The sequence below is a fragment of the Poecilia reticulata genome, chromosome 20 (genome assembly GCF_904066995.2).
Source record: "Poecilia reticulata chromosome 20, P_reticulata-male-v2, whole genome shotgun sequence".
NCBI classification, from domain to species: domain Eukaryota; kingdom Metazoa; phylum Chordata; class Actinopteri; order Cyprinodontiformes; family Poeciliidae; genus Poecilia; species Poecilia reticulata.
The window spans coordinates 13,945,216-13,961,538 of record NC_088849.1 but is presented as its reverse complement, the minus strand read 5'-3'; the positions used below and the strand labels follow the sequence as shown (position 1 = coordinate 13,961,538).

Sequence of the window (16,323 nt, the reverse complement as noted above, 5' to 3'; positions counted from 1 at the left end):
TAACCTTAAAATACAGTAACCTGAGTTTACCACTGGGTTACAATTTGTATTATGCTTGTAAAGTTGTTGGTTTTTGTAGATTACTTTAGAAAAAATTAATTTAAAACACTGTCATGAGATTTAAAAACATATTACCAAAATGTTTCTGTAACTTTTTTTTTTAAACAATCTGGCATGTTTCTGAATGAGAGGAAGATGAGTTTCCTTTCCAGAGTCAGAAACATTATCACTTCTACCTTCTAACACGCCTCTTCATCATGTCATGTTAAAAAATATACAACAGAAATTTTCACCCAGTTGTATCAATATCACCAGACCCTGAAATTAGCTCCATCATCACCAGTAACCAGGGTCTCGATCCCTGCAGACAAAAACCATCCCCAAAGCATAATGCTGCCATCATCATGTTTCACTGCAGAGACGGTGTAGTAATACAGTTTTAGTTTTTGTACTCTGTGCTAGAATGAAAAAAAGCTCAACTGTTTTTTTTTGCAACAGCAAAATGTTCCTTTATTGGTTTTTGAACGTTTTAAAAGTTTAGATTAAATATGCATTGATCTGTGGGTTGTGTCAGTAAAACTCAAAACTTTACATTTTGATGTGACAGATTACTGATAAAAGAACAATTATGAATTTGTTCACGACACATTTATTTGTTGTTGTTGTTTTAGACTTGAAGTAAAAAACTAACTATGTCATCTTCATATCAAATTTATGACCTAAGCAAAAATTTCTTTAAATAAAATGAAAGCTTTTATTTTCCTCCAAACAAAAGGACAGCTACTGTTGGCTTCCATTTTTGACAAATACAATGAACAACATTATTCAGAGACACAAGCTGCAGTTCATGCAGCAGTAAAACAAAGCATTATGTGGGAAAACACCACATTCTGGTATCTGTGGGTATGTCATTTCTGCTGTTATGAAGCTATGGACCACAAATTATGCTTCAGTGCAGAATTTAGCACGCTTCCACTATTGCAATGGCCAGACTTTCCTTTTGCTAGAATATAATAGAGATTAGAAAGAAAAATATAACCTCTTTGGAATAACAAAAATAAATTTATTTCATTTCAGGAAGACATTTAACAAGGCACAAGAGTTCAGCTAAGCTATGCCATTTATCCACATAAATTTGACTTGGTAAACAAAGCAGAAATGTGTTTGAAACTTTCTGTAACACTGGTGTAGTTTTAGACTCAAGCTGAACAACATCCACAGCACACACACAGAAACATGGCATCACTGCTTAATGGCCACTAAAGCCATTACAGAAATAAATATAACATGTTTCCATGCAGGTGTGGAAGGAAAAAACTACTGACAAATGAGAGTCTACACATTTCTTGTGTAAAAGTCGTCATCGTTGCCATTGGGAATACTGATTTGAAACTACATTTCATCACTTAAGGAGAGTCAGGAATCCCAAAAAGTAAGAAGCAGCCACGTTAAGCAGCCAAACAGTACCACTGAGGACAAACACGCCGTCAGAACAAGCCAGTGAAATGAATATGGTGCCCTAAGTGTTTTATTTTGTTCAGTTGTTGGCACAGACTCAAATGTCTTAATCCTGGGCCGTCGCGACTCAGAAGGGGGTGATTGTCAGGACGGAGATTTTTTAGATTTCTTGATTTTCTTCATCTTCTCATATCTCACCGTCTCACCTTCCAAAGAGGAGAGCTCAGAAATCCGGTGCATGAAAGAGCGAGGGGCTCCGATGATTGGGTCTGAATAAGTCTGGGCTACATGAAGACCACCTAGAGAAGGTTTTGGGTTGGAGAGAAACACAAATGAAAACAAGAGGTGAAATTACAAGGCAATTTATGCAAACATCACATTTCAGAGGCAGAAAACCTTGCTTAGGTAAAAAAAAAAAAAATAAATTCAAAATGTTCCACCTTTAATATTACCCATGAACAAGATCAGTGGTAAATTATTTAGCATCTGAGCCAAATAAAAAGTAAATAGCTTAACCTTCCTTCTAACTACATATAATAATTTGCTTGAAGTAACTTGTTATTGTCAAGCGTTTTTAGAAAACTCACAGTTGGATGGATTTACAGAGTTTGAATGCCATGACAACCAGCATCCACAAAAAGTAATTTCAATTGGCTGATTTCGACATACTCAAAATATTAATAGTAAAACATGGAATGATTACATGAACAGATATTGGAATTTCAACTGCTTCCATCCACAGCTCACTGAAGTAAAATATTCTCGTTGCTGGAAGAAACAGGACTGCTGGCAGACGCTTATGCCCATCAGAGTAGCAACAAAGGTCAGAAACAAAGTGGGCATTCTTCACTATTCTTAGTTCTTTTTTCATTCTACTTTTTATCTCAAGTGGACATTCTCAGACAGATGGGGTTCTCCACAGGGAACCTTTAAATCCCAGAGTTGGGTGCCGATAAGTTAGGTCTCTGCTCGGACTTCCTGTTGCTTTTTTTATGCCTAGATGTTTATATTTTTGCATGTATGTAAAGTGCTATACAAATAAAACTGAAATGGTCTTTTAGCTGCTTTCTTGCCTTGTGTTTGTTTTCTTTCTGTTACTGTTTTTTTTATGGATATTATATACAAGAAGATTTTTGTCAACCTTGGACATGAAAATGAAGATAACTTATGATCTTCAACTGCTATATCATACAGCCCCCCAAACAACTTTGTGGGGGTTTGCTGAAAATGTGGCTCGCATAGGACCACCTCTGTATTGGTGTCTCATCCAAACTTACTTTTCTGATTGTTTTTAACAGTCACCGGGGCGGTGTAGGTTGGATAATGTAACTTGGGCCTGCAGAACAGAACAGGAACAGAAGAACAGTGAAGTCGACAGTGGGCTGGGAAATATCTAACACAATCTTAGAAAGCTGAGATCAGACTTAGTTTAGAAAGCAGAACAATACCTGCTAAGCTTGCAGCTTTCCACGGAAAAATTGTTTTTGCCATTTAAGATTAAAGTGGAGGGTGAACTGAAGTTCACCTCAGAGAGTCTAGGGTCTGCAACCTGTGTCACCGGAGCCGCAAATGGCTCTTTGGACACTCCATATTGGCTCTTTAAACTTTGGCTAAAACAGTGAAGAACAAACAAATAAAAAAAAAAAACATACATATAATAAATGCAGATTTTAGAATTTATTTAATTTGTTTTATGTTGTTATATTGTTTTGCATTCTGCATTAAATTTCCACAACAGAATGACACAAACAGTGACATTTATTATTTCATCACTACATTGGAAACTAAATTTTTCTTTTTTTTACTTGAATAATTTTCGACAATCACCAACATTCTACTGAATAAACTGTTTACTGTTTGGAAATGTCTTTAAATAATAAAAATGAATTAGGTAGGCTTTTTCAGTTGTCTTATCACTTGATGCATCCCATAAGAGACAAGAACTATAATTATTGCAATGTGTGCTACTATGATTTTAAATATTTTTGTTGAAGCCAGTAGACAACAAGCCTCCTGGACTGGTTACCCCAGGGTGAAAAGTTTCCCTGAATGGATGCTGGGAAACTCAGCGGAGAGGCTCAAGGGGTGAAGTTCAACATGTCGATACTCATTGTTGTCTTTTCGCAGTGGAGGAACCGTAGTACTGGTCCTTTCTAACTTTGTACCTAATCAGGGTATGAAAAGATGACAGTTCAGTTTATTATTGTTGGAAAAAAAATACAACAAAACCAAGAAACAATCAATGATTAATCAAAATTGACCGGAATATTATTGGTGTGACAGTAGCTCCACCTACTGGCAATGAGTTTGTATTGCAACTACAAGCTTCAATTTTTACAACAGCAATGGAACCTGCTCATCTCCTACAAAGCAGAATAGCAGAAAAATGACTCCTTTCTTTGAGTACTCACATGTTGTCTGAGACAGGAAGTGTTTCCCAAAGATATCATGCCCTTGGTCAACATCCTCTGAAATCACTTTGCCCTCTTTATTTAAGTTTAGTTTCCTATATAGATGGAAGAAATGCAAATATCAGTTTACAAAAGCATTGACATTATTAAGAATTATGACATACATTTAGGTCTTAACCTCCTGACACCCAAGCTTTTGTTTAGTGTGCTTTTTTTATTATTCTTCAAGTAACATGGGATTAGTGGGACCTAAGACTAATAACAAAACCCTGCTTTTAAACAATAAGTAGTTTTTCTAAAGAAACAATTTAATGTTTCGTTAAAAGTAAAGAAATAAAGGTTCTTGTCCCTAGTCTGGCTTTATATATTGTTTCTATTTATGACTTCTTCATTTCTGAGTGGCGCTTTCATATTATTTCAAATATCACATTTATACACCATATCAGAAAACGTTTTACAAGTCTAAGGGTTTTCCACCTCGCTTTAGGGAGTAAATATGTGTAAATAGATTTTACTTTTATGAAATGTGTTTTCTGTTCATTCTTAGGAGTCTCAATAGAATTAAGGGGGATTTTTCAGTTCTTTGTCATAAGACAAAATCACTCAATACTTCCTTGTCCCACCGATATGCAGAAGCAGCTAGCAATACGTAATGCTGTACAGGGGGACCAACAGTGACATCACGGTGTAAACATGCTAGTCAATTTTTTTGACAAATCATAAGCTGTAAGGATTTATCAGATCCTTTTAACTATAGAATACTTAAAAGGATGTATATGTATGAGTTAAGGCAGACTTTTATTTATTCTACAAATACTTCCTTCTATAGCAATATCTATCTTCTATAAATGAGTGTTGTGCAAAAGATTAACTGTATAATAAAACCTAAAAAACTAACTTCAATAAATTATACAGATATGTTACATGTCTTTAAATAATAAAAATGAACTAGGTAGGCTTTTGCAGTTGTCTTATCACTTGATGCATCCCATAAGAGACAAGAACTATAATTATTGCAATGTGTGCTACTATGATTTTAAATATTTTTGTTGAAGCCAGTAGACAACAAGCCTCCTGGACTGGTTACCCCAGGGTGAAAAGTTTCTCTGAATGGATGCTGGGAAACTCAGCGGAGAGGCTCAAGGGGTGAAGTTCAACATGTCGAGACTCATTGTTGTCTTTTCGCAGTGGAGGAACCGTAGTACTGGTCCTTTCTAACTTTGTACCTAATCGGGGTATGAAAAGATGACAGTTCAGTTTATTATTGTTGGAAAAAAAAAATACAACAAACCAAGAAACAATCAATGATCAATGATCTATCAAAATTGACCGGAATATTATTGTTGTGATAATAGCTCCACCTACTGGCAATGAGTTTATATTGCAACTACAAGCTTCAATTTTTACAACAGCAATGGAACCTGCTCATCTCCTACAAAGCAGAATAGCAGAAAAATGACTCCTTTCTTTGAGTACTCACATGTTGTCTGAGACAGGAAGTGTTTCCCAAAGATATCATGCCCTTGGTCAACATCCTCTGAAATCACTTTGCCCTCTTTATTTAAGTTTAGTTTCCTATATAGATGGAAGAAATGCAAATATCAGTTTACAAAAATATTGACATTATTAAGAATTATGACATACATTTAGGTCTTAACCTCCTGACACCAAAGCTTTTGTTTAGTGTGCTTTTTTTATTATTCTTCAAGTAACATGGGATTAGTGGGACCTAAGACTAATAACAAAACCCTGCTTTTAAACAATAAGTAGTTTTTCTAAAGAAACAATTTAATGTTTCATTAAAAGTAAAGAAATAAAGGTTCTTGTCCCTAGTCTGGCTTTATATATTGTTCCTATTTATGACTTCTTCATTTCTGAGTGGCGCTTTCATATTATTTCAAATATCACATTTATACACCATATCAGAAAACGTTTTACAAGTCTAAGGGTTTTCCACCTCGCTTTAGGGAGTAAATATGTGCAAATAGATTTTACTTTTATGAAATGTGTTTTCTGTTCATTCTTAGGAGTCTCAATAGAATTAAGGGGGATTTTTCAGTTCTTTGTCATAAGACAAAATCACTCAATACTTCCTTGTCCCACCGATATGCAGAAGCAGCTAGCAATACGTAATGCTGTACAGGGGGACCAACAGTGACATCACGGTGTAAACATGCTAGTCAATTTTTTTGACAAATCATAAGCTGTAAGGATTTATCTAATCCTTTTAACTATAGAATAGTTAAAAGGATATATATGTATGAGTTAAGGCAGACTTTTATTTATTCTACAAATACTTCCTTCTATAGCAATATCTATCTTCTATAAATGAGTGTTGTGCAAAAGACTTACTGTATAATAAAACCTAAAAAACTAACTTCAATAAATTATACAGATATGTTACATGTCTTTAAATAATAAAAATGAACTAGGTAGGCTTTTGCAGTTGTCTTATCACTTGATGCATTCCATAAGAGACAAGAACTATAATTATTGCAATGTGTGCTACTATGATTTTAAATATTTTTGTTGAAGCCAGTAGACAACAAGCCTCCTGGACTGGTTACCCCAGGGTGAAAAGTTTCTCTGAATGGATGCTGGGAAACTCAGCGGAGAGGCTCAAGGGGTGAAGTTCAACATGTCGATACTCATTGTTGTCTTTTCGCAGTGGAGGAACCGTAGTACTGGTCCTTTCTAACTTTGTACCTAATCGGGGTATGAAAAGATGACAGTTCAGTTTATTATTGTTGGACAAAAAAATACAACAAACCAAGAAACAATCAATGATCAATGATCTATCAAAATTGACCGGAATATTATTGGTGTGATAATAGCTCCACCTACTGGCAATGAGTTTGTATTGCAACTACAAGCTTCAATTTTTACAACAGCAATGGAACCTGCTCATCTCCTACAAAGCAGAAAAGCGGAAAAATGACTCCTTTCTTTGAGTACTCACATGTTGTCTGAGACAGGAAGTGTTTCCCAAAGATATCATGCCCTTGGTCAACATCCTCTGAAATCACTTTGCCCTCTTTATTTAAGTTTAGTTTCCTATATAGATGGAAGAAATGCAAATATCAGTTTACAAAAGCATTGACATTATTAAGAATTATGACATACATTTAGGTCTTAACCTCCTGACACCCAAGCTTTTGTTTAGTGTGCTTTTTTTATTATTCTTCAAGTAACATGGGATTAGTGGGACCTAAGACTAATAACAAAACCCTGCTTTTAAACAATAAGTAGTTTTTCTAAAGAAACAATTTAATGTTTCGTTAAAAGTAAAGAAATAAAGGTTCTTGTCCCTAGTCTGGCTTTATATATTGTTCCTATTTATGACTTCTTCATTTCTGAGTGGCGCTTTCATATTATTTCAAATATCACATTTATACACCATATCAGAAAACGTTTTACAAGTCTAAGGGTTTTCCACCTCGCTTTAGGGAGTAAATATGTGCAAATAGATTTTACTTTTATGAAATGTGTTTTCTGTTCATTCTTAGGAGTCTCAATAGAATTAAGGGGGATTTTTCAGTTCTTTATCATAAGACAAAATCACTCAATACTTCCGTCCCCCACCGATATGCAGAAGCAGCTAGCAATACGTAATGCTGTACGGGGGGACCAACAGTGACATCACGGTGTAAACATGCTGGTCAATTTTTTTGACAAATCATAAGCCGTAAGGATTTATCTAATCCTTTTAACTATAGAATAGTTAAAATGATATATATGTATGAGTTAAGGCAGACTTTTATTTATTCTACAAATACTTCCTTCTATAGCAATATCTATCTTCTATAAATGAGTGTTGTGCAAAAGACTTACTGTATAATAAAACCTAAAAAACTAACTTCAATAAATTATACAGATATGTTACATGTCTTTAAATAATAAAAATGAACTAGGTAGGCTTTTGCAGTTGTCTTATCACTTGATGCATCCCATAAGAGACAAGAACTATAATTATTGCAATGTGTGCTACTATGATTTTAAATATTTTTGTTGAAGCCAGTAGACAACAAGCCTCCTGGACTGGTTACCCCAGGGTGAAAAGTTTCTCTGAATGGATGCTGGGAAACTCAGCGGAGAGGCTCAAGGGGTGAAGTTTAACATGTCGATACTCATTGTTGTCTTTTCGCAGTGGAGGAACCGTAGTACTGGTCCTTTCTAACTTTGTACCTAATCGGGGTATGAAAAGATGACAGTTCAGTTTATTATTGTTGGAAAAAAAATACAACAAACCAAGAAACAATCAATGATTAATCAAAATTGACCGGAATATTATTGGTGTGATAATAGCTCCACCTACTGGCAATGAGTTTGTATTGCAACTACAAGCTTCAATTTTTACAACAGCAATGGAACCTGCTCATCTCCTACAAAGCAGAATAGCAGAAAAATGACTCCTTTCTTTGAGTACTCACATGTTGTCTGAGACAGGAAGTGTTTCCCAAAGATATCATGCCCTTGGTCAACATCCTTTGAAATCACTTTGCCCTCTTTATTTAAGTTTAGTTTCCTATATAGATGGAAGAAATGCAAATATCAGTTTACAAAAGCATTGACATTATTAAGAATTATGACATACATTTAGGTCTTAACCTCCTGACACCCAAGCTTTTGTTTAGTGTGCTTTTTTTATTATTCTTCAAGTAACATGGGATTAGTGGGACCTAAGACTAATAACAAAACCCTGCTTTTAAACAATAAGTAGTTTTTCTAAAGAAACAATTTAATGTTTCGTTAAAAGTAAAGAAATAAAGGTTTTTGTCCCTAGTCTGGCTTTATATATTGTTCCTATTTATGACTTCTTCATTTCTGAGTGGCGCTTTCATATTATTTCAAATATCACATTTATACACCATATCAGAAAACGTTTTACAAGTCTAAGGGTTTTCCACCTCGCTTTAGGGAGTAAATATGTGTAAATAGATTTTACTTTTATGAAATGTGTTTTCTGTTCATTCTTAGGAGTCTCAATAGAATTAAGGGGGATTTTTCTGTTCTTTGTCATAAGACAAAATCACTCAATACTTCCTTCTCCCACAGATATGCAGAAGCAGCTAGCAATACGTAATGCTGTACGGGGGGACCAACAGTGACATCACGGTGTAAACATGCTAGTCAATTTTTTTTGACAAATCATAAGCCGTAAGGATTTATCTAATCAGTTTCCGAGACATACAATTGCTGATTATGCTTGTATTTAATTGCATTTGACGAAAATATGACAGCTTACCCTTTACTTATCAAGCTGCTCACTAACGTGTTCTCGTTCTGGTTACCTAAAAAAAAGAAAAGATGCTCATGAAAGCTCGCTTAGCCTATATTTGGTGCATTTTGTTGAACACGATGACTCACTGTTAAGAGGCAACACTAAAGGGAACTTCCTTATCTGACTTGGCCTTAACGCGGTACGTCCTCCAATCCCGAAATTACTGTACGTTGGGTGTCCAGGAGCAGGGCGGCCATACCTCAAACCTTCTTCTGATATGAAAACTTTGGCGGTAGGCATTTGGTAGGTCATCATGTTGGACTCTACCGCGGGTATTACCTTATGGTTAATAATTATATCTCTACATAATAAAAGGTTCGTTGATTCCAGCTATCCCTGAGCAGATGCTAAGCTGTAGCCCGCTGTAGTAAAAGCTCACTGCGTCACTATAGAAACACACATCAATCGCTCCGCAGCGGCTTTATTTCACACACGCGAGGTGGATGGGATATTTATAGCACGGACTTAATCATACAAAAAAAATGATTAAATCTGGGTATTTTTTTAACAACCAAGTCATTTATATCTATTACTAAGTGAGGTTGAAAAAAAAACTGGGATGTTTTGGATTACATAATTTAAAAAACCTTTTTTTTTTTTTTTTTTTACAAGCGGAACTACTTCAGTTCCAAGTCAATGTATTAATTTCGGGATGTTTGATTTTTTTCGTAACGTTCATTTCCAATATAGTTTAAAAGATACGTAAAACTGTATTTGAAGTCACCTATATTTTTAATATTAAAGTCTATTAGCAATTCTAAGACTTGTTAAAGTATGGATTTTTGGACCACCTAATACTGGATATTATTTTTTAAGGAATGGCAGTAGTTTCCTGCAAGTTTTAGTCAGTTTATTGAAATTTCTAAAATGCATCTCAGACCTATTATAGGTTGCTATGGCCAACTGCAGTTAAAAACTACAATTGTTGTGGACCAATTAATTTTATTTTTGAAAAAATTGTATTCGTTACTCTGCAATCCTGTGAAATCGATGTCCCAGCTGTTTTTTATTTAAATTAGATTAAATCCATCAGCAGTTCTAAATCAAATATGTTCAAATTTAGATTTTTGGGAACTTAAATATGGAACCTCAAAGTATATTTGGTTAATGGAAAACAATATTCCTTAAAAACGAAAACCCATGACAAGCTTTGGAAGACTGGTAAAGTCCTTGAACAGAACTTCCAAAAATGGTACGTCACCATACAGCAAAGCAAGGCAATGACACAGATGTGAACGAGACAGTTTTTTTAAACATGTTTTTATTGTATATTTTGAGTCCTTAGAAAACCTGAAGAAAAAAAAAGAGAAAAAACAGCATTAGAGAGCAAACTCCAGGTAATGAACATAAGCAGTATTGCAGTAATTGCAAAGACGTGGTTTCAGACATGGTTGGCTTATTAACAACTGATTTTCACCATAGTCGATAAGACGGGGAAAAAAGATTATGCATCATTGACCACAGCTGTTTTTAAAGATTTGTAACGGCAATCCTAAAACTTACCATAAACTTAGTTCATCCTTCGGATCAGCCTGTTGATCTGGTCCTCCCTGTTTCCAGCGTCACCTCCCTCCACAAAGTGTGTGGTTTTCTTGTTCATACCACCACGTGGCGATGACAGCTTGAAAGGCCACAGGAAGTTGTTGGCCATCTTGAAGTTCTTGCCAACTGTGTAGATCTCGTGAATAAGGTCCTCAATGCAGATGATGCCATATTTGCCTGTAGGATAAAATACATTTTTCACAGCTACTCATTTCACTGAAAATACAGCAATTTTAAATACAAACTGTGGGTCTTTTTCAGTTTTATATATTGAAAAGCAACAGATTCTTCAACTCTTTTTTTTTTTCTGTTGTATGAAACAAAATCAAGTTTTCTCAAGTTGTATCAGTATTTCAAAATCTCAGATTTAGGACTTCGGATTCAAAATAAGACCAAAGACAAAAATATGTACAAATATGTAGTTGTGAAATAAAACCATAACAAGCTTCCTAAATAAATAAAACTGGCAAGTGGTTTCAGATACAACTGGCTAAATTTGTTGGGGTTTTTTCACCAAAGTCGATAAGACGGGGAAAAAAGTGTACATCATTAACCACATTATGCGCCAGGATAACGTAAAAATCAGAAATGAGATTGTGAAGAGACATAGGATAGATAGAAAAGAATAAATGGCAAAAAATGTCAAGTTGTGCGAGGGAAGAGATGCTTACCAAGGGGCCTTTCTATCAGAGCGTTGTCTGTGAGGGCAATACGCATCTTCTTCACTTTGCCATGGCCACGTTTGTAGATGAGCTCACGCACAGACTTCAGGTTGGGGTATCTGAGTATGATCAGAAAACAGTTATAAAAGTCATGAACATAATTTCAAACAGCATTGAAAATTTTACACACTCTATTTAAATATGTTGCTGACGTTTAACTTAAGCTTAAACCTTTTAACAAGAGCCCAGTTGCCTTCTAACAACACAAGTTCTTAGAAGTATTTAAAGAAGATGCTTTTCTAACCCAATAAACAGTTCCCAACCCGGGTCCTCCAGCTCCAATTCCCTACATGTTTCAGATGATTTCCAGTTTCAACAGGTTTACAGCACTCTACTATGACCTGTTCATTTGAGATGAGGCTGACGCAGAACATTACTAAAAAATTCAAGACAGTGGGCCATGAGAAGTAGGGCTGCGAATCACCTAAACGACTCCAAATCTAGTTAAAAGTACTATGGTACATATATATATATATATATATATATATATGTGTGTGTGCCATAGTACTTATATACTTAAGTCTTAACTACAATTTAAACTGAATAATTGATGTGGGCCCCCCCCAAGGATTACAGATGTCTAAGGGAGCGGTTCAGATCAGTGGAGAAAATTATGATTCTCATTTCTGAGCAGTCAAGGCATTTGATCCCACTGTCCACATACATACTTTATAACAAAATTTTTATCGAAGGTTTTACATTTCCTTTAGATCACTTTATGGATTTTTAAAGTCCAAACCTTGGCTTATTAAATCCAAAATGCTTCACAATGCTAACAAAAACACCAAACCAGTAACTGGGAGTTAAGGCAATCAGAATGGCTTGGGATGTGGTTTCAGACAAAACTGGCTTAGTTTCAGCAAGTATTCACCATGGTCGATATGATGGGGAAAAAAGTTCAGCATCATTAACCACATCCCAAATTTTTTAACCTATATTAAAAATATATATATCTATATTTTAACACTTTAATACTCTTACCCCCAAGCAATATAAGGCTCTGCAATCCTAAGCATGTTGATAGAAGCCTTGTTCAGCTTGACAAACACACCGTTGAAGATCTGGCGCAGACGGAGCAGCTGCAGAACCTTGCGGACCTTTGGTGGGACACCGTTGATACTAAAAACACAACAATAATAATTAGTCTCAGGGCCACGCCAACATTTAACTGTCAAATAGCAGTAGTGATAGTGGTTTCAGAAGGATATTGGCTAGTGAAACTAATCTTTCACCATTGTCGATAAGTCGGGGAAAGAATGTTCATCATTAACCACTTAGTTTTACATGGATTGCTTCTTTAAACACAAGACGTTTGGTGCTGCTCAATACATTTTAACCATCTTAGCTTGCTAGTGAAGGTTGCCTAATGCCTAGGAAATAAATTATTTCCCTAAACACTTAATAATTTATCTAATCATGGCATGATTGGGAGACTATATACAAAAGTTTAAAAATTATTACAGAGCAATTGAGATTATTTTTTTTTTTGTTTGATTTTCAGGGAGGTCAACAGCTCTGAAACTGTCATTGGAACACAACTCTAAACCTAAAGAAATAACATTTGACATGAACAAATCAACCCGAGGTTATTAATAATCACTATATTGCTCTGTCTGACCGGCCCCAGAAATAATACAAGGAAATGTATCATATTCCCCCTTTTTGACTTCCAGATGTGCATTTTTCAGCCCACATCTAAAGTACAAAAGTTCACTATCAGTTTATGCCTGCTTTAGCTAAAGAGGTGAATATTGAACTCACAAAACCAGATGCAGAAAGAGAAATGAAAAAGTGGACTGGTAGAAAGCTAAATAATCTAATGATGGGACAGACTGACAAATACGTCACTATGCACACTTAACTAAGATATTAAGAAAAAGTAACAGTGCAGGAAGAAACAAAAGTTCATATGACTTGTATAAAGCTTCTGCCGATGGCTGAACTAATGGTTAGATTACTGGATGGCTCAGCTGATCAATGATATTGATATGTCTGAGGGAGCAGATGAAGATATTTTTTTACATGAAACCAGAAAAGCACCCAATTAGGTTACCTTTAAAGTTTACTTTTAGAAATATCTGTGAAAACCTAAATATGACAGTTCCTGGGATTGAGAATATTTTTTTAAATGCCAATTATTTCTTCTTTTTTTTTTCTATTTCCATACTTATCCAGACCAGAAAAATACATTTAAGACAATAAGAGTCCTATACATCAGTCCTAATCTCACCCCTAAACTTGCACAACTAAATTGAAACTGATACAGTACAGAGTATAAAAATGAAATGAAACACAGTGGCAAGTCTTCAATATATAGATATTGGACTGGCTTTGAGCAAGAACTGACCATGAACCAAAACAAACACAAAGAGAACAATTATTGCAACTCCAGCATTCCATGTTAAAGTCAGAACATAACCATAGAAGCACCTTACCCTCTGATCCTGATAACAAAGGCCAGTTTGGGCTCAGGTGGCACATAGTAGTTCCCCACTTTGCGAGCCATACGAGACATGCGGATCTCACGCCTGTACATCTGCCTGTACTCCTTGTGGTACTTTTCAGCCCTCTTGTAGATCAGCTTCCTGGTCACCTTCCGGGCCTGAGATGAATAGTGATATGCTTAAAACGGTCCATAAAGCTACTTTCAGCCTTCAGAAAGCATAGACTACGTGAAGCAGTAGATCAAATTTACCTTCTTCTCCACCAGTAGCTTCTTGACACGCATGGCCTTCATGGCGGCGTAGGCCTTTCGCCTTTTTAAAAGGCTCTCAGGGACCGACGGAACCTTTTTTCTGTCGGGACATAATAACATTATTGTCGATAAAGGAGCACCATGTTCAGATTGTCCAACATAGCAACAGCTAGTACGTTAAACGAAAGCACATCATTTACAGTGCTGTAGTGCTAGCTAGTTAGCCTAGTTCTTTACCGGCTTCCATCAAAATTCATATACTGACAACAAATGACTAGAAAAGAAGTGTTGCTACATATATGTACTAAATTTCCAAATTTCCCTCATTATTAAAAAAGAAACGAACATTTGAGTGTTCAGAGACGAAATAGGTAGCCATGTTGAGCACTGCTCTGCCAAAACTATCTGCATAAAGTAACCATAAAAACAAAAGTTAAAAGCCAGATTCTCCAACAATACTTCAATAGTTTAATTGTACAATCGCTAAATTGCTCAAATAAGCAATTAAATATGGAGTTACAATCATATAATGACTGGATGTGCTTAGATTTTAAAACAGAGGAACCACTCACTCTGCGTCCGCCATTGCGATCACCGAGAAAGAGAAATCCTCATCTGCGCATGTGCCGGATAAAAGATTGTCAGGGTGCCCACTTGGGTGCCTGACTAAAACAAGTTTAAATTACGTTTTTATTACTATTGTTCTATGTCTGGGGTAATTTTATTTCAGTCTGGTTTTATAGTTGTTTATAGTTATTACTCTGACCTTCTGAAAAGTTATTTTTTATAAGATATTTACTGTTTGCTATGAATTATGTTTTGGGGGGCAGGTTTTTACCTGAATAAATGAAATATTATTTGATGACATTTGATGATATCTATAATAAGTTTATGTTTTTTTATATACCATCTTATGTATTACATGTTATAAACAAATTACGCTCATGTATTGGCTCAGATCAAATTATTTTATTAATGTTGATCTAGTAAAGTTAGCACAGCATTGCAAAACCAAAGTTTACTCGTATACAACTCTTTTAAAAGTTTATCAGTGAAAAGAAACACACTTTTGACCCAACTCTGCAGTAAACCCATAGTTGGACCAGCAGAGGGCACCAACATCTAATTTACAAAAGATTAATACACGTCTTCAGATTTTCAACAAGACGAGTTGCCCTGACAGCCACAGCAAAATGACATTGTAAAGTATGTAACATAATAATAATAATAATAATAATAATAATAATAATAATAATAATAATAATAATAATAATAATAATAAGTCTATTATTATAGATTTTGCAAGGGATTTGGGGAATATTCTACTATTAGGTTGAGTGTCCATAAAATGAGGCACATTTCAAATCATTTGTCAAAACAATTGCTCTTTTAAATAACCATAATTTAATCAGGCATTTCATGTACATTATAAAGGGTTAGATTTTATTTCCCCATGCTTCTGTAAAGTCACAAAGAAATTGTTTAATTCAAATTCAAATCTATTACAGAGATATGAAAACCCTTAGAAGTGTAACTTCTCCCATAATATTGTATATCAGTGGTTGATTAATCAGTAAGCATTCCTGTTTCTGTTTTGTTTTGCACTGTACTCTTCTATAGACGATTGATGAAGGAATTTAATTTTCAATTGTTAGCTGTCAGTTAGTTACCCTCCTTACAGGGAGACTGGACATCTGATAGGTCTATAGAGGTTGCACAACACTGAAATGATGTAAGCAAGAAAAAGAGGTGTCCTTGTGTCCTTGTTACACATGAGGAAATGTACCTTAATTACTCCCTCATTCAACCCCACCCCCATCTGAGACATAATATATTTAGTTCCATTATCTGAGCTTTAAAGGTTTTTAGTGTGTTTGTAGCTGTTTTTAAGTAAGGGACACTTCTCACCATTTTCACCATAACTGGCCAGTGTGTGTGATCGGTAAAGATTGATATTAGATGTTTTACATCCTCAGAGCAATCTAAAGGCCAAGCAGAAACTAGAATTGTTTTTCTTATGCTGCATTGTGTCACAAACGAAGACTTTTTTTTTTTCTTTTACCTATTTCAAGTCTTTATGGAGCTTTAAATATTAGGGTCCTCAGAAAGACAGACGTTTCTGACCAACCCCAAACACCAAATTCAATACAAGTGTCTTACTAGCAAGACAAGTGTCTTAGCTGTCAGCTAGTAAGCTAGCTGCCAGCTAACTTA

At 35.2% G+C, this 16,323-nt stretch overlaps 2 protein-coding genes and 4 non-coding genes across 8 annotated transcripts; all 6 read right to left on the bottom strand.

Moving 5' to 3' along the window:
- Positions 1–1,042: 1,042 nt before the first annotated feature.
- Positions 1,043–9,574, bottom strand: LOC103456674 (uncharacterized). Of its 3 annotated transcripts, XM_081601363.1 has the most exons (13): positions 9,237–9,569; positions 9,115–9,160; positions 8,300–8,394; positions 7,916–8,054; positions 6,829–6,923; positions 6,437–6,575; positions 5,350–5,444; positions 4,957–5,095; positions 3,870–3,964; positions 3,485–3,623; positions 2,907–3,068; positions 2,736–2,794; positions 1,043–1,757 (listed from the first exon to the last, which is right to left on the bottom strand). In XM_081601363.1, the coding sequence occupies exons 1-13, from the start codon at positions 9,403–9,405 to the stop codon at positions 1,603–1,605; spliced, it is 1,527 nt and encodes a 508-aa protein (XP_081457489.1). In that variant the 5' UTR covers positions 9,406–9,569; the 3' UTR covers positions 1,043–1,602. The 3 variants fall into 3 exon arrangements, with proteins under 3 accessions (XP_081457489.1, XP_081457491.1, XP_081457490.1); XM_081601365.1 differs by lacking the exons at positions 3,485–3,623; positions 3,870–3,964 and having other exon boundaries at positions 9,237–9,574; XM_081601364.1 differs by lacking the exons at positions 7,916–8,054; positions 8,300–8,394.
- Positions 9,575–10,408: 834 nt separating this feature from the next.
- rpl7 (ribosomal protein L7) lies at positions 10,409–14,714 on the bottom strand. Its single transcript, NM_001297468.1, has 7 exons — positions 14,682–14,714; positions 14,110–14,209; positions 13,850–14,016; positions 12,396–12,533; positions 11,364–11,473; positions 10,654–10,869; positions 10,409–10,440 (listed from the first exon to the last, which is right to left on the bottom strand). The coding sequence occupies exons 1-6, from the start codon at positions 14,693–14,695 to the stop codon at positions 10,661–10,663; spliced, it is 738 nt and encodes a 245-aa protein (NP_001284397.1). The 5' UTR covers positions 14,696–14,714; the 3' UTR covers positions 10,409–10,440; positions 10,654–10,660.
- On the bottom strand, positions 10,523–10,615 carry LOC145549508 (small nucleolar SNORD12/SNORD106). Its single transcript, XR_014085488.1, has one exon. It is a non-coding gene; the product is annotated as a small nucleolar SNORD12/SNORD106 (small nucleolar RNA).
- LOC145549509 (small nucleolar SNORD12/SNORD106) lies at positions 11,160–11,252 on the bottom strand. The gene has a single exon (XR_014085489.1). It is a non-coding gene; the product is annotated as a small nucleolar SNORD12/SNORD106 (small nucleolar RNA).
- On the bottom strand, positions 12,241–12,332 carry LOC145549506 (small nucleolar SNORD12/SNORD106). Its single transcript, XR_014085486.1, has one exon. It is a non-coding gene; the product is annotated as a small nucleolar SNORD12/SNORD106 (small nucleolar RNA).
- LOC145549510 (small nucleolar SNORD12/SNORD106) lies at positions 12,602–12,691 on the bottom strand. The gene has a single exon (XR_014085490.1). It is a non-coding gene; the product is annotated as a small nucleolar SNORD12/SNORD106 (small nucleolar RNA).
- Positions 14,715–16,323: the final 1,609 nt, after the last annotated feature.

What these genes read in the sequence shown, in the direction of transcription:
- LOC103456674 (XM_081601363.1), bottom strand. Translation starts at nt 9,405, where the DNA reads ATGATGACCTACCAAATGCCTACCGCCAAAGTTTTCATATCAGAAGAA. An exon ending in TTTAGTGTTGCCTCTTAACA is followed by an intron (nt 9,161 to 9,236) that starts GTGAGTCATCGT and finishes TCTTTTTTTTAG; the next exon opens with GTAACCAGAACGAGAACACG. An exon ending in TGTTAAAAACAATCAGAAAA is followed by an intron (nt 1,758 to 2,735) that starts GTAAGTTTGGAT and finishes AACCTTCTCTAG; the next exon opens with GTGGTCTTCATGTAGCCCAG.
- rpl7 (NM_001297468.1), bottom strand. An exon ending in TTTGTTATCAGGATCAGAGG is followed by an intron (nt 12,534 to 13,849) that starts GTAAGGTGCTTC and finishes TTGTGTTTTTAG; the next exon opens with TATCAACGGTGTCCCACCAA. An exon ending in GAGCCTTATATTGCTTGGGG is followed by an intron (nt 11,474 to 12,395) that starts GTAAGAGTATTA and finishes GATCATACTCAG; the next exon opens with ATACCCCAACCTGAAGTCTG.